The sequence below is a fragment of the Poecilia reticulata genome, chromosome 13 (genome assembly GCF_904066995.2).
Source record: "Poecilia reticulata chromosome 13, P_reticulata-male-v2, whole genome shotgun sequence".
In the NCBI taxonomy this organism is placed as follows: Eukaryota; Metazoa; Chordata; class Actinopteri; order Cyprinodontiformes; family Poeciliidae; genus Poecilia; species Poecilia reticulata.
In genome coordinates this window covers 16,934,417-16,957,972 of record NC_088842.1, presented here as the reverse complement: position 1 = coordinate 16,957,972, position 23,556 = coordinate 16,934,417, and the positions used below count along the sequence as shown (strand labels likewise).

The 23,556-nt window shown below is 39.0% G+C and overlaps 1 protein-coding gene across 2 annotated transcripts in view; it reads right to left on the bottom strand.

Annotated features, from left to right (window-relative positions):
• The window catches only part of pde2a (phosphodiesterase 2A), a 196,667-nt gene that overhangs the window by 131,968 nt on the left and 41,143 nt on the right, over nucleotides 1–23,556 (bottom strand). Inside the window, exons 1-2 of one of the 2 annotated variants that reach the window (XM_008425457.3) lie at nucleotides 6,058–6,300; nucleotides 5,757–5,847 (exon numbers count right to left, since the gene is read on the bottom strand). In XM_008425457.3, the coding sequence (XP_008423679.2) occupies nucleotides 5,757–5,847; nucleotides 6,058–6,092 (126 nt within the window). In that variant the 5' untranslated portion in view covers nucleotides 6,093–6,300. Of the gene's footprint in view, nucleotides 1–5,756; nucleotides 5,848–6,057; nucleotides 6,301–23,556 lie in introns of those variants that run through there. The other variant, XM_008425456.3, reaches the window with a different exon arrangement.

Below are 23,556 nucleotides of genomic sequence, written 5' to 3'. Positions count from 1 at the left end.
TAGTTTCATCCAGCACACCAGAGATCAATGCAATAAAACCCAAGTGTGGGAGCGCATACTTGGTGGATATTATCTGTCAGACTCTCAAGATTTGGAGTTTCACTGGGCTAAATTGTTGTGTATTAAAAAGATAAAGCAAGGAAATCAGAGCTTCTGTTGCCATTAAGCAGATAGTATCTATTTGAGGTTGCACGTAAAGGAAGCTGCAGTTATAAAAAGTTGTAACACTTCTCTGCAACTCAAACTCTTTGCATCAACACCATTACATTTCCACTTTCAAGTCTGACCGAGGTGTAATTTGGTGCATACAAAGGAAATGACATGCTGTTCATTGTCGTCATCTTTTAAAAAAAGCCAAGCTCGAGAGATTTTCACTGGAACAAGTCGTATTAAATCGTACCAGAGAATGCAGCCATAGCAGGCTTCAAGGGCTGAGTAACACAGTAGCTATTCGATGGTGCAAAGTGAGTCACAATCCATTAGCTTACACTGGCACCTGCACCTGGTCACATACTGCATCACACCACAGTATCCTCTGCAAAGAATAGAGATAATTTGTTCTGAACTTAGACTTTGCTCACTTAAACAACAAACCGTAATGGTGTGTTATTGTGCTGGGTTCAGGGCGTACTGCTCACACCTGCAGCCACACTGCTGCCACACTCACATTAACCATAGGAACAGTGGGGGAGAAAAAAAAATACTGGAAGTTTTATGCAAGACTGAAAAGGCCACATCAGATTTGAAGGGCAAAGCTGTTGCTTCCTCATGTCTCCCTTCCAGCTGAAAATGCTGGGCATTAGTGGGAGCTCCACTGGTTTATTGAAGTCATATTTTGACAAATCGATTGTTTCTGGTCACCTGCTGCTTTAGTGAAATGATCTATTTATGTTATTCAATCACTGAAGCAAGCCCTTCTGTGTGTAGACCGAGCTCAATGTAAAGTGACTGATATTGATAGAGCAATAGCTTTACCAATCACTCAGCCCTGCTTCTGTCTTTTGCTTTCCGTATGCAGTGAACATGTAAACGTTCACAACGTGTGTATGAAAAGTCTACACATCCATGTTAGAAAGTAAGGATCCACTATTTGAAAACCTTTTCCACCTTTAATGTTACAAATAATCTGAACAATGTCATGCAATAACAAATCTGGCAATTTGAGTAAAGAATAACTAACCCACATACGTGCACACAAACGTAAAACAATACTTTCCTGAACCACTAAAATGATTCGATTTCATCATAATGACTTATCAGCACTCACTGTTCACTTGGCAACATTTACCTGCTCCAGCTTTGGAAAAGTTTCCAAATCAGATTGTGACAGACTGTGGGCAGATGTTCACATAGTTTATGTCAGGACTCTGGCAAGTCCATTCTACAACATTAGGTTTCTTCTACTTGTACTCGCAAAGATGCAGAAAAAAAATAAAAAATCAATTTATTTCACAGTAGCATAATGCTGCTACCACCAATGTAGTGCTTAGCGCTTTTTCAAGTGTACCTTTTAGAACAGTGGCTAAAAAATAATGTTTGTTTCTGTCGGATCATGACACATTTTCAAGGTTGCCTGAGATTTTAACCAGACCTGTTTTGCACACATTTGCTTTTGCAAAATGTTAAATATTTACTGGGTTTCTCAATTGTTGACTCTGTGGTGTCTTTTATGACTTTTCATTTTTGTGTTTTTATGACGTAAAGCACTTTGAACAGCCTTGCTGCTGAAATGTGCTTTACAAATAAACTTGATTGGCTGATGTTTGAGTGATTGACTGACTGATTGTCCAGATGTGTGGAAAGCACAGAAGGTCGCTGTGCTTGATCTTGATCTTTCTGCAGCTCCTTTAGTGTTGGCTTTGTTGTGCTCCTCTGACAGTTTTGGAGAAATGTCAAAATTTTTGTAGTTTCTCTGTGGTCTTCAGTCTTTGCATAAAAGCATCTAAATTATTTTTCTGTTGAATCGTACACAATACGTAACATCAAAGGTGGAAAAAAGATTTTAAATAAGTTATGAGGATTTTTTTTTTATTATTCACACTTCAATCACTTTTAGCCATCAGGGATGTGTACACTTTTTGAACGCACTGTACCTAAGAACGCAACATATTTAAGAGTAATTTTTTTTTTCTTATGCTCATTGGTAACTATATATTCAACATTTTTGTGGTCAGATTTCTTTAATAATTCTAACACAGACGGGCGTGTTGATGCGGGCAGGCAAGGACACGCTTGGCGCCGCTAATGCAACAGTTATGTCTTTATTCCCATAAGAAAAATCTACCTTCATGAGCCTCCAGCTATGAAGTCAGAGCACAGAGAACATTTTCTGCCTGCAGACTGGAAACGATAACACGGCAAGAGGGCAAACTTCAGCAAGCTAAACCTGGTCTCTATGCAGCCGCAACCCTTTCATGTCATTAGGGTTGCACCATCTGGGGCATGATCGCACACAGTTGTTGAACACACAGCAATAATTAAGAGGCTCGTGTTTGTATTTGTTCACTCTGAGTTTTTCAGTCTCAAATATTCAGCTCACAAATAATGTTTTCCTTTCATCAAAGGAAAATGGTGAAACAAGAAAACCTGGTCAGAATGAAAGTTGACATGATGAAGTGCAATAGGAGCTCCACTGACCCACAGGGATGATGAGAAGTATATCGCCACGCTGCAATCAAATGGTTAATTGTTGCAAGATTTGAAACTATAAGTTTCCTCTGTCGGAAACAAATGCTAATAGGAGCCACACAGATTCTCTGACAGTCTAATCCTCACATCTGTTCTGTTGAGGACTGAGCAGAGATTTCCCTGCTGCTTTTACTGCCTGAAAGACTCTGAACATGAACAAACCAACTTCACCGAGTTGTTTAGCATTTATAGCTTCATACTGGCTTTATCTTCACTTTGCTTTGGTTGACCATGTTCGGCCTTACTTTATCACATCTTTTTTCTGCTTTGAGCAGAAACCTTTGCTCAATCATTGACAAAGTCTCTCCACATTAAACAGTGCGAACTACATGTTCTTTCACATTGTGGCATATTTTACAAACATCAAAACATATTTAATATTTTCTTTTTCAGCCTATAAACAATTTTCTAAGAAAAAACCCTAACCAGTTTACGAAGTAGTCAAAAAATAAAAAAAACTGGCCGGTAGTCAGATCATTTATTGTTATATTTAATAATTGAGTTATAAAGCTTTTAAGTCAAAAGCTTGAGCAGAGTTTTGAAACATCTTGCATTTATTGCCCTTAAAATAAAAGATAAAATCATAAAGAGGGTCTCTGTGGAATAATTGTCATCATTTTTGAGCGAGTTTCAGTGTTTTATCTTATGACAACACAAAATGTAAATGATTACAGGTTTTTTTAATGTAAATTATATTGTCTTAATCCTGATCAGAGGCAGAGTTTTGCCACTGTCGCCTTATAGTCAGAAAGTTGTTGGTTTGAATCCTAGTCAGTTCTGTTCTGTGCAGAGTTTGCATGTTTTCTCTCAGAGCTTTTCCAGGTACTCTTAACGTACAAAAATTTGCTTTCTAGCTTAATTGGAGACAGACATCAAGAACTCCATCCACAATCACACTAATTGACAGAAACATATTTAATCGTAATGGGGATCGGATACTTGCATGAACCTCCAGCAGATTTACTGCGTGGTTCACGCTGCACGGTCTCTTTGCTGACCACTACAGTTATTTTATTCTCTCATAGTGTGGATGCACTCAAACACATGAAGTATTCATAACAACAGAAAATCTGCCAACAAAGACAGTTACTGGCTATCCTCAACAGATACAGGCCGATATCTCAGCACAGCTCTTGAATCATACCTGCTTTTTGAAGAAATCCAGCAATAAATAAACATAACGGGATTCATTTGACATGGGCTTAACTTTGCTGGTCCAAATTCGCGCTGTTTCAGCATAGCTTGTGTGTGCGGTTTGCCTGTTCTCTCCGTGGATGTGTGGATTTTCTCTGTGAAGGCTTCCCACATGTTTGGTTATCTGGCGATTATAAATGAATCTCAGGAAGAAGTGTGAGCGTCCTGGGCTGTGTGTCTCTGTGATGGACTAATGGACTGTCCAGAGCGTAAACCTGAATGATGGGGTTGTCCCCCTGTGACTCTGGAAAAGCTGCTACACAGAGATTATGCACCACAGCAGCGAGGTGGTGAGCACTGTTGTCTCCAAATTGTGCGTAGATGTTCTTCAGACTCTCCAGAGTCTTCGATTTCTGAAGTTTTGTTCTGGTGTTGTTCACCTAAAATAAATTCCTTAAACTCTTATGACGCAGATTGAGCAGAACAATTCCCCAAATGACTGAAAAGTCAAAGGCAAGAATCCAAATTACTTCAGTTAAATATTTCAGAAATTTTCTTTAAATTTGCAGAAAAGTGTCCAGAACTAAAGTCTTCATTTTAGTATTTTCCTGCCGATAACAAGTGGGAACTGTTCTCCTTTTAAACAGTTCTTGATGCAGAAGGAGCCAGCATCACATGGTTTTAGGCTGTTTTTGCTGCAACAGCTGCATGCTTACCTGCAGCCAATTCAGAGGACGGTGTTACGGTTCGGCCACACTCCGATGGCGAACAAGCAGCAATGGAGCAAGCATAAAAACAAGACGGCACAAGAGAAAGGAATGCAGCTCAACCGGACTTTCAACAAAGCAAGCTCTAAGAGTACCTGACGCGGTGGTGCATTCGGACTGTAACGAAACTAAAAAACACGCAGAAAACATCAGATTATCAGAGAAGAGTGTAAATTTTAGCAGACAAGCACGTGTTGACGGATTTATTAAAGTATTTGCACAAGCAGAACAGGCACACAGCTGCAGAAAGAGACGGTAACACACACATTCGACATCTTACTGTGCAAAGCACAATAGTCTGAACGGATACGTCTTTGCTCTAATATACAAACATGTGCCTGCATCTCAGTAAGCATGCACTGTACTGGATCTAGGTAATTGGATCTAAGCACAACATGTCGACACTGGCACCCAATCAAACGTTTTTTTTTTCTTTTCAATGTCACTGCCGGAATTAAATCCTGCAGCAAAATAAATCAGAAGCTCCTTTTGTGTGCATGCACAAAGACACATGTTATGAGGAAACAAGAAAACAGCAATGCCAACTTTCAGGTACTGGTGTGCTATAGTCATAAAAACACAAGACATCAAAATTAAATTCCATTTTAGTGATCAGCAAGAATGCATGGCTTTAAATGGACAGCACAGAATTCCCTAAAGAGACACAAATCACGGTGCTGAGCTGCGCATTCGCCATTCAGAGAAGTAACCGTCTTTAACTTCCTGTCCTTTATGTCCGTGGATGCTTTATGTTTTATCTTTTCTGCTGTTGTGGGGGCTTTTTGTCTCTCAAACACACAAACCCACGCCCACTCAGAGAGAGAGAGAGAGAGAGAGAGAGAGAGAGAGAGAGAGAGAGAGAAACATCTCTCACTGTTTGGATCCTGAAGGAAAGCTGCAGAAACAGAAGTTTAAACTTACCTCCTCCAGACAGAAGTTTAACATTTGCAAATACAAAAGAAGATGGAGAAGGCTGAAGAGGTGAAGAGGAAAGAAAAGTGTCTGAATGAAGAACGGAGGAAGGGATAAAAGGAAACTAAAAGAATAAAAGTTTTCATTTTTGGAGAATGAGGGGAAAATGTGTTTCTTTTTACATTTGTTCTAGTTGTTGGAAAAACATTTAGGCAAGAAAAACTATGCTGAAGAGGAAAGGAGAGGAGACCCTACCTGGAGCTGTTCGGACAACGTGGTGGACTGCCTGGTGCCCAGAGCCGGGGCTGAACTTTCCTCGGGACGCAGAAACACTTGCTGCCCACGTCTGCAGAGATAAAGAATGATGGTCAGGACCACTTTGTACCTATGTTTCTTGTGTGGCTTCTGTTTCTTCACAAGTTTAAAGTCAGCTGGAGGATGTCTTGTTGATAAGCCGGATTGTCTGCAACTTATCTTGTCCGAGAAGTGGAGGGAGGAATGTGAAGGTGTGAAGGAATCTGTGTGAAATGTGTGCATGTGTGTGTGAAGCCCTTACAGGTCCTTTGCTTTCTTCCTCTCGAGCGCAGTCATGTCATCTCCACCTGTCGCAACGCAGAGAGAGCGCCGGAGTCACACACACATCCACACACACACAGCTGCACAGCAATGCACTCACTCGCGCCGGCAGGCTGAGACACACACTGGTGTGCTAACACCATGAGCGGCAACACATAGAGCCGATAGTGAAGGCAGTCCCTCCTCCTCCTCCTCTCTCCTCCCACCTCTCTCTCTCTGTGTGTCTCTCTCACTGCTCCTCCTCTGGGTCTTACTGCCTCTCTATGCTTCACCTCCTCACTGTGAGGACACACAGTGCTTCGTAAGAAAAAATAAATAAATAAAATTTCGGGTTTGTGATTTCGGGTTGAAATCACAAACTTCAGAAAATTTAAATAAGGTATAAGTGATAGACCAACACAAAGTAGAATGTAATCGGAAAGTGGAAGAAAATTATATATAGTTTTCAACTGTTGTTAAAATCATCTGAATAGTGTGGCATGCATTTAGATTTGTTGTCGGTCATGTGCTCTATGGTGCAGTTTCAGCTCCCACATGAAAACTATTGCACATTCAGTAGCTGTAGCCATACCTAGCTGTGTGTTGGTCTTTTGCAGAAAACACGAATATATTGAAGTTTGATGTTGTAAAATAAGAGGTATTACTATTCTTGCAAGTTCAAGATTCTTTAGTTTTCCCAAGGAAGCAATGTAGCCATAAATAAAAACATAATAACCTGCATCAACATAGCTATAAAAAAAAAATCACAAGACTGATCACAGCAAGGATAAACGAGTTTTCCGTTCTATTAGTCCTGGATTTCTGCCTCAGATATCTGGCTGTTGTGGATCAATGAGGTTACAAAAAGAGATTCTGTGTGAACCTTAACAAAAATTACAAGGTTAGAATGAGCAAATGATCTCTCTCCATGGAAAGTAAGTAGAAGCATAACTTTTGCCACACAAGTTCTCACCCACATCCACTTCCACATCCGATTATTTCAAAGGTGTTTTCAACCTAGTTTGCAATTTGAGTCGGAGAATGAAGTTGTGTCTTGTCGACACCTTTTGATGATGAACGGATCGCAGTAGTTGCACACCACTGATGCATTCCTGACGGCTTGTATTCTAAACGTGATGTCAAAGACCCGAGTAAATGCAAGTTAAGAGGAGGAACACGCTGTGACGGGTGAAGATTTGATATCATCCACATTCGGGAAACCACAACTTTTGGCTGTGAATAAAAATGTGCACATTTTTTTTAATTTTTTTTTTTAATGCACAAATTGAGTGAGTTAATTTTAGCACTGCTGTCACCATCTTTTATTTCCTCCCATTTTACATGCTTAATGTGTATCTGGCCAGCTTGGGGTGGAAGTTTCATGCCATTTGCACTGTGTAAGACTTCCCCCAAGTGGTCAAATAACTATCAGCTGAATTACACTAAAGTATTTTTGCGGTATTTTGAGTATTTCAGATTTAGATTTTTTGAATTGGTATTTTCGTCTATCATGTCTCACACTCCAATCTTACATTTTGCGCCTTCTGAACACTATTGTGGCAAATGTATACATGCAGAAAAAGTTGTTATGTAGAGCAGTCTTACCTGGCTAATTAAATCTTTGTTGGTGCAGACCGAGCATGTGCATAGTATGCTGTGACATTTAGTAGTATTATTTGGTTCTTCCTGCCACATTTATTAGCACAGTAATTCTTAATTTCGATGTGTGTATAAGTTATGCACATTGTAGAGCTCATGTAACAGAATTTCACGCAACAACATACCTGTGTGTCAACTTCTGTAACACTACTTAGGATAATAATGCTTCCGTGCATGCGACATAGAAAAACATATTAAAGCATTAATATTTTGCCTATTGGATTTATTATTTCAAAAGTATGATTGCATCACACTCCTAGTACCACTGGTACTAATATTTTTTTTAAAGTTTTGATTCCTATGATGTGTTATTTTGTAACACTCTTTAAATGTTAATGCAAGAAATAACCACAGCCAAACAAATATTAAAGGCAACGTATTCGTTTTGATTCCTGACACAAGAGTAATGGAGACTTGGGTGCAGCTTTGCAACAATCAGTCACATTTAGACCAGTGATGGGTGAAGGGGAAAAATATTGATTATCTCATTACAATGGCACCTGGCAATGGGCAAGAGGCATTAGTCAGCAAGTGAGCATTTTGCCCCTGATGTTGATGTGCAGGAAACAGAAAAGGTAAATGGGGTTTCTATTCTATGAGAGTCGTGGAGCTTTTTGCATTTGGATTCCCTGTTTAGTTTGTGCTCCCTGATCTAAAGCCCCCAAATGAAACACATTTTGGTTATCGATGTTTAGATTACTGTCAATATGTTTGAAACTCGTTTCAAGTTACAATTTAATCATTGATAGTAACATTTCTGGATGGCTTGATTTAAACTTTTTTTTTTCTATCTAGAAAAAAAAGAGCATCGATCTCTATTGTTGACTTGTTTAAATCCAGCCCAGTTTAGGGCACAGACCCAAAGGGTTTACTTTCAGGAAAAACAAGTAATTCAATTTGATGTAATTAAGTGCTTAAGCAACACAAAGCAAATCTTTCAGCAGTATTTAGTTGTTTTGTTGCACTGTCAGAGTTGATTTCTTTCTAAAATGTATCTAAACTAATACAATTTCAAAATGGGGCATTTTAAACTCTTATCTTGCTCGTACTGTTGGAATATGTGAGGTTAATTGGGGCTGCACGTTAGAAAGCAGCTATTTACTAATGTCTGCCAGGATGTTGTTAGAGCTAATATGTTTATCCATAAATGTTCCAACTTATTAGTAGACAGGTCTCACTTTCCCTTTCTAGGCGTTTTAATTTCAGAAACTACCATAGCCGTGTAACGTTCAGCGTCTCCTAGGAATAGAGCATAATTATGAGACAATGTGCTTTCCGTAGTAGCTGAGGAGAAAGCGAACATGTGCAGAGTTCTTTATACAGTGAGATGACTGCAGGTGAATATATTAAGAGCTTTAAGCCGGAGATCACAGACCGTGATTTTAACCCAAAAGGATCATCGTACCAACCCGTCCCAGCCTGGCTGCTTCATCAGTTGATATAGACTGATGAAGATTTTAGTCCTCACTGCAAAAGGAGGATTTTAGTCCTCACTGCAAAATAAAGCTTTTTAATAAACCCCATCAGATGTGTTACTATGCCAAACTTTCAAGCCTGGAGTGATGCAAGAAGATTCAATGTTTCAAAACCATCCATCCATCTATTTGTGCTGATCAGGTCACCGGGGTAACAGCAGCCATATCCAGGAGGCGTCCTGATTAAACGCCTTAAGCACCTCAGCTGACTCCTTTTAAAGTGGAGGAGTAATGGCGCTAAACCATGTGCCAAAATTTCTTGCCCTATACAGCTCTGGAAAAAAAATCTTAAGAGACTACTTAAAATGATCAGTTTCTCTGATTTTGCATTTTATAGGTATACGTTTGTGTAAAATGAACATTGTTCTTTTATTCTATGAACTACTGACAACATGTCTCTGAAATTCCAAGCAGAAATTTTGTTTTTATTTGCAGAAAACTAGAAATGGTCAAAATAATGAAGAAGATGCAGAGCTTTCAGACCTCGACAAATGCAAATGAAACAAGCTCATATTCATTTGGAAACAGCAGTATTGATGTTTTAACTCAGGAAGAGTTCAAAAATCAATATTTGGTGGAATAACCATGAAGTTTTTATTGAAGTTCAATGCAGTGGGCTCATTTTTTTCCAGAGCTGTACATTTGGCTGACGTATCTTAGTTGGAGATATCATTCACATAAAAAAATATTTTTCTGTTATTTCAAAACTGAAATATTTCATGAAACTATTTGGAAAGAAACTGCAGCTTCTTACGTTTAATTCAGTGGCAGTATTGAGCACAGAAACCCACAAAGGAGCAGAAAGGAAATCTAAAGTGACACTGGCAGCTGACTCTCTGAGGTGACATTAAAGGAGACAGGACAATTAACATGATGTTGAGCTGCAGGTGGAGCAGGACTGAATAATGATAGTCCATCAATCTCATGACAAACCACAAGGCCAGCAGCTACAGGAAGCCTTACTGACATCTTAGGGTCAGTTCACATGTAAATGTACAGTGTTTGAGTTGTATATAAAAGGACTCAGTTTGGCGTAGAGATCCTAAGGAGAAACGTTTAAGCTTGTTCAGACTGCACACATTTCTCACTATAACTCACGTAGAGGTAAGATATTAACAAACCAAATAACTCAGATACAGTAAGCTGTCATGCTTCAATTGAATTACATTGAAAACTGTTCAAAATTACTTAAAACCACTGTTCTGTAAGCAATAAGTTCTTCAGAGCATGAAATTACTTTAAGCAAATGACAGATCTTGGAATGTGTGATATATTTTAAGCACCATTACCGAGTTAATTAGGACTCTGTGCTATATAATCACAGATTCGTACGTGGCATCACAATGTCATATGTGGAATACTCTTGCTTTAATGCATTTTTCAAGCTGCGAGAGATCCTGTGAATTATTTCAGAGCCGAAGGGAAACGGGGAGTTCACTGGAGCAACCACTCAGAGGTTGATTCTTGTTCGTCCGCAGCCCTCCGCTATAAAACGCTGCCATATCTCAGTAAACCCTAAGGCTGTGGGGTTTTGTACACATGATAAAATGGCTATTTCAGCACATCACAACCTATTGACCAGCGTTGGCTGAGAAATCATCACCACTGTGCACAGTTCAAGATACAAATGCCGTAATTTATTAGGCAGAGTCAGAGCTGCCATGACAGAAAAAGCACATATTTCTCCCCGTCATTATTTTACAGCTTGTATCTAATGGAAAGAGAGCAACACCAACACGCTTGCCTTGGCTGATGGACTGATACTTGTATTGGGTTTTTCCTGACGCAATTCTCATGTGGTAACAAATCTCGCTTCTCCCACTATATAGTGAGACACGTATTACGATCAAGGTTTTATTATATCAAGCTCACATGACATGCTCAAGTCCTGTATGACTTGTGATCAGTAATAATTCATTACTTCATGACATCCTGGTCTTTCCAGAACCGAGTACTCATCCTGTCAGAAACAAACGCTTCTGCGTGTCATCAGAGCCCATTTCTTCAGGTCATGCTCCCAATCTCTGAAAGATAAAGGAGCCAGTATGGAAATGTTATCGTGCTTCAGAGGTAAAAGCTGATGTTCCCCCATGTTTATTACCTGTGTTGGCTCTGCAAGAGAGTGCTTGTTTACATGCAAAAATGCTGGTGAATTGCAAACAGAATCAAAGTAATGCATCACCAGATTGAAGTATAAGGAGCACGAATGGTGGATGAATTTAGCCGTGTGTGTCTTTGTTTTTCTTTTGTTTTCTTTTTAGCTGAAAATAGTATCGATCTAAAGTTTGTGATTAAAACCAGGCCTGTTGTTACCGCTCAAATGCAATCAGCACACAGATCTGAAACTAGTCGCTCGGTTACCCTGCTGCACACGTGTACAAAGCACATGCAAAAACTGTGGAAGGCTGGCAGCATAAACAAATACCATGCAGAGACATTTAGCAAACCAGGGAGCTGGAAGTGGACCAGGACCCAGTCGGTGTCCTTGGCCTGAAGTGCGTGAGACGAGATCTTCGGCGTATATACATAACAGTAACAATTATGCACAGGACCTGAGGTGTGTATGCGGTCTGTGTGTTTGAGAATGATGACAAATGTGTGTGTCTGACCCAAGTCCCATAAACTGGCGAGTGATTGAAAGCTCTAAACGGTGAAGGTGCACTCAGGGGAATAGGGCTAATCTACATAATGGTGGAACTGTATTAACAATATCCTACACACACTTACACACACACGCACGCACGCACGCACACACACACACCTGCTCGGAAACATGTGCACTGATTGAGAACCTCTCCTGTTACCCACACAAGCAGAGTTTCTTCAGACTGCTGTATCCGACTGAGCCAGCCTGAGTTAACGCAAAGATGAAATAATATTCCTCCACTTTGACTGTATTTAACATTTTTTTAGGGATGCACTTCTGGTTTTATTGCACACAAAGAATACAGACTGATGATGACAGTTACATTTGGTCATTCATATTCCTTGGACGTTTTTTTGGACACATTCACAACATCTTGAGCTTCATGTGCAAACCCTCGTCTTCTACCGTTTTTGGTTTACAGGGATAGTCAGCTCCAAGTCAGAAACCTTTTGTCATATTGAATCCAGTTGAGTCCGGTAAGTGTAAAGTTAAAGAGATGATTATTTGTTGCAAAAATACAGTGCATTTAGCATTTTGTAATGAGCTCTATACTGCTACAGATTAAGAATCTATTGAAGATGATATTTTTAATCTTAACGAGACATCCTTGATTACATAAAAGCTACATATACACATCCATCACCAACACTGCTGATATCGTACTGATTTGCCAAATTGCTTTTGTCTTGGCTTAACACTAGGAAGCTGTTAGCTGGAAAACTTGTGCCTGTTCCTTTAGAGTGAATTAGTCAAAAGTTACTTCCAAGGAATAAGATACTGGCAGCTCATACGCTACACGCAGAATCCCAATTCAAAGAAGATTTGCTTTAATGAGGGAAAACCGCTGAGTATGTTGCATTTCTCCGTTTTCATCTGCGTGTACTCTGATTTTAGCCAGAGGTTTGTTGACAAACCAGTGAGGAAAATGCTAAATAAATTAAACGATTTTATATAAAATAGTAAACATCACATCGGATCTGAAAACAATTTAAGGCATTTTTTCATGCACGTATATTTCTCATTTTAGCTCACAGCCCTGCTTGTTAATCTAAACTGCCCAGACTGTTGTCCAGACTCATCTCCCCTTGATTTATTCTGCTGATAATTGCCGTCTCCTCTTCAGGATAGCATGTTGTTACAAGACTTTGTGTCTGTTTCACATGTTTTTCATACTTTGTCCTTTTCTTTTTTCTTTTTTTTTTTTTACTCTGCAAATGTGTGTGGTTCAAGTTTTTGGTTCTTCCTTCTCACTCTACTGCCTCTGATGCCACTTACAGCTTTTCTGATTGGACCAGAGCTCCAGCAATGTTCGCCTCTCAAACCGGGATCTCTGGACTTGGTCAAAATTTGAATCTCTTGCACCAACTCCATTTTGCCTTGAATGATTTCTGCAAATCAACTGACATCTGCACAGTACGTCCACTTAAAGAAGCAGATGAGACCAATGAGTGATGTGCATTTAGAAAATTGATTTAAGAACTGCAGTAGATAAAAAGAAGCTCTCAGTGGGCATGCCTGCTGTCCGCATGAATAGAAAAAGGTTTAATGCAGTAGTAAGTCAGTCGGTGAAAAGTGACTTACAATATGTCCTAATTAATCCACCTGGAGGACTGCATCAGTCAGATACAGAAAACGAAAGCAAGGATGCATTGTCGAGCAGAATTTATAATCAAGTCTTAATTGAGAGCTGCAAACTTTTCATAAATGCAATTCAAGATGGAATTTATTACAGACAAAGCATAACATAAAGCAGAATAAGTTTAACTCAGTTAATTTACACACCATCTAAGAAATGTTGCATAGTAAATTAGTGTCTGTACAAGGTTGTGGACTTGACAAAACAACAAATTAGCTTCTGGCTTTCCCAATATTTTCTTCCCAACATTCTCTTCCCAATATTTTCTGAGCTACCCACATATCTTGAGGCAAACTACAAACAAGGCGTAATATTGCTTTCAACTCCAGCTTTCCATTTGCCACTCTTCAAATAAGACCAGCTTTGCAGAGTGCAACACTAATTGTTGTTGTGTCGTTAGGTCCTACCACCTGAGTAGTTGAGCAGCTCCTCCAGGATCAGGGCCTTCTGCCGACTTTTCAGATAAATGCTCTGTTCTTCTGGCCTATCGGTTCAAATTGTGGGAGGATTGCAGTTTCTCTCTCCACTGTCTGATTAAACAAGTGCTCTTTGAGATGTTCAAATATTTGGATATCGTTTTTAGACCTAAACTTGCTTTAAACTCCTCCACAACTTTATCCCTGACCTGCCTGACAATTTCCATTGACCTCATTATGGTTTTTGTTTACTAATATTTTCTCAAAATCGTTGAATCCTTCACAGAAAAGCTGGATGTATACTGAGACTTAATTACAAACAGTAGAACTATGTACTTATGAAGTGTCTTCTGAAGGCCATTTGCACTGGATTTGTTTAGATCAATGCAAAACGCAAACCACACATACTAGATTTAAATTTGTGAAACAAACATGTAATTTCCCTTTCACCTGTTAAATCACATTAAAGTCATATTTTTAGTTATGGCAAAATGAAAAAAGGTTTGAATAGGCTGTATGCTTTGGCAGATGTGTGTGTCTGCATGTGTGTGTGAAAAATTACTTTTCCTTATTGTTACAACTAATTTCCTTAAACAACACAAGCAGTAAAACAACAGCAGGAAAGCGATACAAACACACCCTACTTTAGAAAGTCACGAAGGAGTACGCAATCTCACACGTAGTGTGACGGTACAGTGAGTGCCACTGTTTGTATTGATAACCTGTTTCAACAGAGCAGTGCGTTTGTTAACCGGACTCTGCGGCACTTGGAAACAATGAACTGAACTTATATCAATAACACTGCGAACAGGACACAGGTAGAGCTCCTTAAAAAACACACCCAAACACACACACACACACACACTCATAAGCAAATTAAATATCTCGCCTCATATTCCACACATTATTCACAACCGGACAAACATGAAAATGTAGCCTGTAAATAAAGACTGTGATGGCATTTCTTAGGTGCCAGTAGATCAAATTATCAGCAAATTCAAGGATTTGGTAAGCAAACACATTAACATGACTCATACAGTCAAGCACCTCCGAGTGGGACGTCAAGGTACATGCGTGGGAGTAATTCCTTTTGATTCGGCAGAAATGGGACCTTGGTGATCCTGCTCCCTCACTTCAAACTGGCTGGTTTGTGCTGCCGCAGCAGTGACACGCTGTGTGATGACCTGTGGAATAGCCACACATGCACCAAAAATAATAAAGCTTTTAGACTTCTATTCATCAGAAATCACAGAGCAACAGTTTGAGAGCCTGCTTGGTGGTTGCTATGCGAGTTAGTACGTTGGCAACCTGAAAAGGTTTATAAGCCAGTTTCCATACCAACATGCGCCGTCTCCTCACCAAGAAGAGAGAGAAAAAAATGAAGAGATGGGAGAATAAAACAGAAGTTATCGCTCAGTAGAAATCTCAGAGCTCAGAAATCATACTAACTTTCTGTTTTTATGTCTGAATCTACAGGAGATACATTGAGCCATCTTAATTTGTGTACAAGCTGATCTTATTAGGGTTATATATACAGTACCCTATTCCATAAACACTAACTTTTTTCAAGTCTTGTAGCATATTCTTAATTGTATTTGAATCTAAGCTTTGACTTGGCCATACACATGAACATAATTTGCTTTTAATTGCTCCATAAAATGTGAATGAAATACTTTGGAGTTTGTGGTTATAAAATGGGGCAAAACATGAATACTGTAGGCACTTTACATACTGAAACTAGGGTTACTATGAGAATAACTAACATTCTGGATATGAAGATTTTCATTCTTTAGCGACTCTACAAGGCTGTCAGTGTCCAAAGCGAGTGTATCAATGCTAAACTTGTCAGGGAGCCGCATGGACACCAGCCAGAAGTGGACCGGACAGCTTTTACAGGCCTCCGGCAAAGAAAAGTGGACACATGATCTGCTTTATTCTTTTCTCTTTGTTCTTTGTCATCAGTTCACTGACCTTTATATCACAAATTTGCTGACCTCGAGTTGAAGTCTGACTTTTTTCCACTGTAATAGTTTCCCAGCCTGATCTTTTGATCCTTGCGAGGGCCACTGTCACTGGCTCATAATGGACAGAGGCTTCAGGTGGATTTTCAGCAACAAAAATGACAGCAGCAGCAGGTTTCTCTCAGCAGAAGGAAGTCGAACTAGCTGGAGGACTTGACAAAGGGAAAATATTTTTCTTATTACATCTGAAGGAAGACTTTTTTAAATTAAAGCGATCAAATTTTAAGCCTTTCCAACAGGACTAATATCTTCACATAAGCTCAGAGCGGGTACTTCAATCTGTACCGTTTAGATTAGTACCAAGAGGAATGCTTGAAGATTTATTTGGCTGGAGGTCTTGACTGGAATACGTTTTCACTCTTTACCTTCATCCACAGCCACGCAGAAGAATGATCACATAAGCTGAGTAACGCTATTAAAACGTGAAATGGCAGGAAAAATAAGATGACTAATGGGCTTACACTGCACCCTCGGCTTCACAAGATTGGTTCACCCTCAAACTAAGCAGATTAGAGTGCACCGTTTATTTATTTAGATATGGGAGTCGCAACATTTAGCTTAGCTTAGCCTTTTAGTTCCAAGTATTTGGAATAATTAGCATCCATTTCTCGATTAGCAAAGACGACTGTTAAAGTGTATTTCCTGACCAACACTTCATTCAGACTGTCAAAACAAACACCAACTAAATTAATCCAGGCCAGAAATGGAAGGGAGTTTTTTTTTTTGTAAAAAGGGAGAATTTAGGACTGGCTTTCTAATGGTTTAAGGAGCAAAGTCACTTGTTTAAATGCAAAGAGTTCTGTCATTCATGAATTGAAAGGAATTCAAATAATAAATTAGAAAAACATTTTATAAATGCTTGAGATGATTTCAGAGAAAAGGTTAAACTTTTTACCCAACATTTATCCCCCAACCCAGATGGCACCTGAATCAATGTCACTTCAACTTGTTGCAAATTCCCCAAAGTTACTCTTCTAGTTTTCATTTAATGCACAAAAATAGTCTGTAGAAAAAGAAAAAAACAACCACAAACACTTCTGGTGTTAAGTTTGGATATTTTTAAATGTAAAATAAAACCTGGATGTTGAAATGAATATATTATCCTAAACGTAACCTGCCAAGGTCATGCCCTATTACCTTCTCACATGCGATCATGAACGACTGCAGCTGCTGGTTTTCTCTTCACACCCCAAAATTGATTTGCTCAACAGGCACCCATACTCAGAACAATAAGACAGTTCTTTTGGAAAATCATTTCTAATCCAATACATGTTCTAGGATCATTAGCTTAAACAACAAAAAAGTATGTGTTTCAGCTGGCTGTGTCACTTAGCAAAGGCCTAAAAAAAAGACCTAGCAGTCAAACTTAGATGGTTAGGATGATCAGGAGCATCTTCACCATGGATCAGGCCTGCCATTAACTGCAAGCTGCTAGGATACCAGTTTCACACAAATCAACACGGACATGCAGGGTGATGTCAAACATCCCCCGCTCAAAGATCAACACCTTCAGACTTGCCTCCAAGGAAAAAAATTAAGTTATGTGGTGAAAGTTTCTATTGTCAGGTCAGATGAAAATTAAGCTATATGGCCACAGAGTCAAAAGGTTTGAAAAAATCAAGATGAGGTGATCGAACCCAACATTGCACAAACGTTTCTGCATAGTAGCCGACAGTGGAGCTCTGTCTGGTTCTTTGGTTGGAATAAAGAAAAACGTGAAAGCTCAACTTCATTTCGACTCAACAAACTTGTTGTGTGTTGCACTATTTCAGGCCTCATGCTGTTAATCAGAACGAAAAGAGAAATTTGCAGATGGATTCAAAAAATTTGTGGTCATAGTGCAACTTGCTGAAGGACATTAGCCAAAACATTAGTAGAGGTGTATCTACACTTTTAAGTCACAACATACAATTCTTGTTTTTAGTAGACAATTCAAGTCATTGGATGTAGTATTTATAATGCATAATTTCAGCATAAAAGTGGAACGGTTCACATAATCAAAAGCCCAAATGAAAACATCTGCTGAACAATGCTTCAGCATTTTTGTTCGCAAGTCAAAGTAATTGGTGAGCTTTTTCATCCTGAGCCATGGTGCAAAAGATCACTAAAACCCCTGCAAACCCTGCACCAAAACATTTTATATACAGAATAGTCCAGAAAGATTGATGGCTAGATTTATTGATTTGATTAATTTTGCACTGAGTGCATGGCTGCACCTCCTAATCTTTATGCATTATGATAGAAAATCTTCAAACTAAATGTGCAAATTTGTCCCACAGCTGCCTTTAGAGCAAATGTACCCAATTAATTAGGTTTTGGAAACCAAACTTAATTTACTGTGATAACCAGCTTTGTAGACAGCTGCTACATCTACATTTGTTGGCAGGTTGGCGTAAAAAAACAACAATGCTTATTTTCAGTAACTGGAACGCTGCAGGGAAAGTGAGGCACTAAGTAAAGCTTCTGTAAACTATAAACATATCACTCAAAACCAACATTTTGTTACAGAAACATTTCCTTTGTTTTAGCTCTTTGCTAGAAAGTAATGTTACAAAATCCTGACGTATTTTATGGTGAGCAATACTGCTCCACAGGTTCTGTACCTTCTAGAATCTAGAGGCACCACAGAGAGGCATTTTAAGAAATGTCTGAAGATACTTACACCCACTTCTGAGCCTCCAGCTCCCAATTCCTTTTCCATTTGTGTCTGCTGTGTAGAAGGCACACTTGCAAATAAAATAAATAAAAAAATAAATAAAGGTGCAGCAAACAAAACGACGGTGGTCACCATTCTAAGCACTCCACAGGCAATAATGGTAGTCCACCCTGGGTATCATTAAAGGGTGGTACATGTCTTGTGTAGTTTTCTCTGAATACCTTTTTGATGAATCTTTGGTGCCTCAGGTTGTTGTTATGTGGAAAGAGCCCAGATCCTCGGACTGTTTCATCTTTTCTCTGCTGGTTTATTTAAACACGGGTTGTAGATTATTCCAGACAGTGATCAATATTTTATAAAACAGTAATCTAAGGAGAGTCTCTTTAGCCAGGTTGTAAGCCATTCGACTAATCACAATTAGGGCTGCAGAATATTGGGAAAAATCTTTTTTTATTAATTTTTAACCTTGCAACATTAACCTTAAGCTATGCTGCACTCCTGCCAACTTTGACAGTTAATCAGAATTGCTCCTACCTCTTTTTGGGACTCTTACAATGTGGTTTTTGCCCATATTAAGAGTTATTCTTATTGCAGGATTGCATGATAATAGAAAATATTACATTAGACAACAATTATTTCACTCCAAACAGTCCGTTGTGATATGAATATTGCACACTGATATTGTCATGATGATATATTTTTGACATATTTTGAAGTCCTAACTACAATCGTACGCCAACAGCCTGGAGCTGGTCTTAGTTGTGGAGGCCAGTTTCGAACTTTTAATTAGCTTCACATGCAGTGCTCTGTTGGTGTCCCTGGAGATGGACACTTAAAGGTAACATCAGCCTCAGGTTGTCAAATAGTAAAAAAAATCTCCTTTCACTTAATCTACTTGTTCTCACCAATCATCACCATAACTCCGCAACAAAGAAAGAGGAAGAAAAGCACTTCTGTGTGAATTAGGTCGACTCATACCAAACTCACAAGATATGACAGACAAATGATCAAATTTGTTTTACTGTTCTGTAACCAGGTCATTATGTGTTGCATATTTCTGCCCTGGTCCCTCTTCCAAATGAGATCTGGATGTCAATGGGGTTTTACCTGGTTAAATAAAGGAAGGGGGAAAAATATATATATATCAAAGGTTTAGGAGTCTATTAAACAGCAGCCATGCTACGGAAATTAATGATGAGAATTACGCTTTTATCACTGTTAGGTTGGGAGCATATTCTCAGCTGCAACCTCGGGTTTCACACATGCATGGGAACACTTTCTTTAATGATGGGTTGGGGTCTAATGAAGCGCCATCTTGGCCCCGAGTGGCTTCACTGCAGAGGAAAATTCTATGTTCTCCTGCCTTAAATCTTGACATGGCTCTGTAACTTGTGCCTGCAACAATGTAATCCAAATGTAAGTGTAGAGAAAAACTGTTTACAAGCTTTTCTCCCAAGGCTTTTAGTCAAGAATAAATGTCCTTGTTCTTTTTTCCATCAATTTTTCCAATCAAAAATTTTGTGGCCAATTTCTGATCAAATGAATAGTATTAAAACTTAAATAGAAATCATTATAGCATTTCTCAGAACAGAGTACAGCTCACTAGCTTTTCTGTTCACCTTAAAAAAAGGTATTTAAAATTTTATGTTACGAGTTAGACTTTTATTCATTCATTTTTTTTGTCACTATAAAGGAGTTTTAGAAGCCTCTCTATAATCAGCTATTAATTATTTCTATTACGATCACAGGTGAAGTCACTGTGTGGATGTAAGAAAAGCAGCAGCCTGTTATACAGCTAGTTAGTGAAAGACTTCACTTTTTTCCCCAAAAACAAACACTGGATTATTATGGAGTTAACATTCTTATCAGACATTTTAAATTGCTTTATGATTAGCTTGTATGCCCAGCAGGTCAGCCAAACTATGTCTACTATGAACCATTAAAATTGACCACTTACAATTAGAAAAACAGGCTTCAAGGCACAACATGTTTAGGACATTTAATGCATATTCTCTCCAAAAATGAATGTAATCACAGCTTCAATGAAATTCCTTAAATTGAGTGTTTGTGCATGCTTTTCTCTTGTCATTGCTGCTTCCTTTCCGATGCACTGCTCACCATTCCTTAGGTACACACACAAACTCACACACCCATTTCCTTCCTCCAGCAGCCGGAGAACCAGCAGATCATGTCAAAGGTGAAACTGTAAGCAATGCAAAGGAAAACTGGAGATAAAGAAGTTGGTGAGACAGAAGACAGAGCACAAGGAGGACGAGGAGAGAAGAGATGGAAGTGGTAAACCTGGTTCCCAATGGGAAGTTGTTATCAGCGACACCTCTGGTGTCAGTAAGTCAGGATCAGCTGAAAAGCTGAAGGGTGTCACAGCCGACAGTTGTTAGTTGCTACATGAACGCAGGAATCTAAACGTACTCTACCAAACGTTAAAAGAACACATGCACGTACACACCGACAAACAAAGCGTAAAGTGAGTGAGTGCTGCAGTGAGCAAGGTAGAACAGGTTAGCGAGAGGTTGTGAAGACAAAGAGGCCGAAAACAAAGACAGAGGAGTCAGGGGACCAAGACGGGCCAGAGCAGAAAAAAAGGGCAACGAAGTGAAGGGAAACACTGCAGCAGAAAAAGCGACTAAAAAATAATAGATGGAAGGCGTCATGCAGGGGCAGCAAGGTTAAAAAGAGCTCGGAGGAACACCGCAGCAGACCTAACTTCATCCTCCACCCTCTTACACATCCTTCTCCTGTTCCCTTCACCCCCCCCTTTCACTTCCTTTGCACAAAATCACCCAACAACTAATGAGGCGTGGGTGACGGAGTCCAGCAGTACCGCACAGCGCCGTGCACTTGGTGTGTCTGGAAAGTTTTTTTTTTTTCGTTTTTTTTTTTTTTTTAAAGCAACCATAAGATTGTCGTTTTATTTCTGTATATAAGGGAAAATATTTCAAATGACAAGAAAAATGCCTTCTTTGTCTCTTATTTCTTGAATCTAATTGGTTCCTCAGCTCAACAAATCAGAAAACCGCACTGAGAATATCTGCTGCTGAACAGTCGCCACAAGTGGGAATGACGACAACCCTCAGTGTGTGTTTGCGTGTGTGTGTGTGTGTGTGTGTGTGTGTGTGTGTGTATGTGCGTGCTCATGTTTGTGTGTAAAATAGCCACACAGGCTCCGATTTGTTGCTATGGCACCCTGTCTTTCTGAGGTGCAAAAATCAGAGTACAATTTATACAAACAATTTCCTCTCAATAATGAAGCAGTGGATGCACTAACCCTGGAGTGCATGCAATCTCACACCTTGGACAGTGGATTGCAACTAAACTCAGGGGGAGATGGAGGACGGTCGCCACAGTTATATTACAACCAGCAAACAGGAGTCCATCAGACCCAATAAAACATAAAAGTCACAGCTATAGCAACTAATGCTTGTGTTACCAAACAGAGGATCAGATGTGCTTTATACCTTAAGGACAGAATCATTTGCGTCCAGATAACTGAGTAATGTGCACAAGAGCAGAAAGATCAGATGTGCTTCTGTCCATAGATGACTTATAGCCCATATGGAAGAGGAGAAGGGGGATAAGAGGGAAAAAACAGGATGCTGTTATAGCCTCTTGTCTGTAAAGGTTTATGGTAACTCGACACCATGACATTTACAGATCATTGCTAAAAAGTAGACTTAAGTGGTAGAGGAAAAATATGTAAATTCACATGAATTAGTCATCACAATTACACATTATATTGTAAAAAGCTCCTTATTTATGGTGTTAAAATCAAATTGTTCCAGTCTTAATTTATTTCGATTCAACTCAAACTGGATGAACAAAGAATTAATTTATCACATAAATGAAAGTAGTTTTAAACTACAGCAAATATAGGGTGAACCAACATTTAGCTCTTCACTTTTAACACTTTACTCTCCCACCAACTTTGGCTGAGCTGCAAAATTTTATATTTTAGACTAAATTAATTCTTAGTTTTGCCAATAAGGCTGATTTTCAAACTTAATAAATTTTTTTCTAACCTTCCAAACTATTGCCGTTTTTCTTTTAATGCTTATTGTGGTTTTGCTCATATTTAAGTGCCTTAACTTGGGATTTAATATTAATCTACCCGAGGAAAATAGGTAGATTCTGCCACAGAGGACAATTTCACTGCCTGAAAAGACTGCTAAGGGATGTCAGTGAAATTTAAATCATTTTATTTGTAAGACATGTTTAAATCATGCGTTTCTATCAGTAACGTAAGTTGTTTTTCAGAAACACTGTTAAGTTTTAGACCAGACATAATGGGTTCCTAAAGGTTTCCACTTTCCAAAAGATATTTTTCATAAAGTTTAGCAAATTACAAAAATAATAAGTTGTTTATTTCTGTGTGAAACTCTGCAAAAATGGCAGCTTCAGTTTTCATCTCTTTTGAACTCAAGGCCCGTTTCCAACGTGATCCAAGGTGAGAAAAATCTACAGTACAAATAGAACAGAGTGCCTGAATGAACCAGAATAGCTTTCTGTTTGAGTAAGCTATGCTGGTGGCAGGCAGAGCCGCTGCTGGAGCGTAAACCTGAAACAGAAAGAGACACAGGTGGTTGAATCTCCAAGCAGAAACACAAACTGATTCAGAGTGCTGTCTGATCCATTAGGCTGTCTTTCACCATCCTAATATTGGCAACCCGATACAGAAAACTGACCAAAATTGTACGCTTCCCTTTTTCTATGTCACATTTTATACATTTCTAATGTATAATTTAGTTATTTCTGTTTACTTGTCTTGTCTATTATGACATGTGAAGCTGCCTTTCTTGGCCAGGTCGTCCTTCTGCAAGAGGTCTTGATCTCTACGGGTTTTTACCTAGTTAAATCAAGGTTAAATATTAATAACTTAGACTAAATCATGTTAGACAATGAAAACATTCCTTAAGTTTGCCTTCTTTTAAAAAAATGTATTTGTCTTTTACATCAACTCTTTCTCAATAAATAA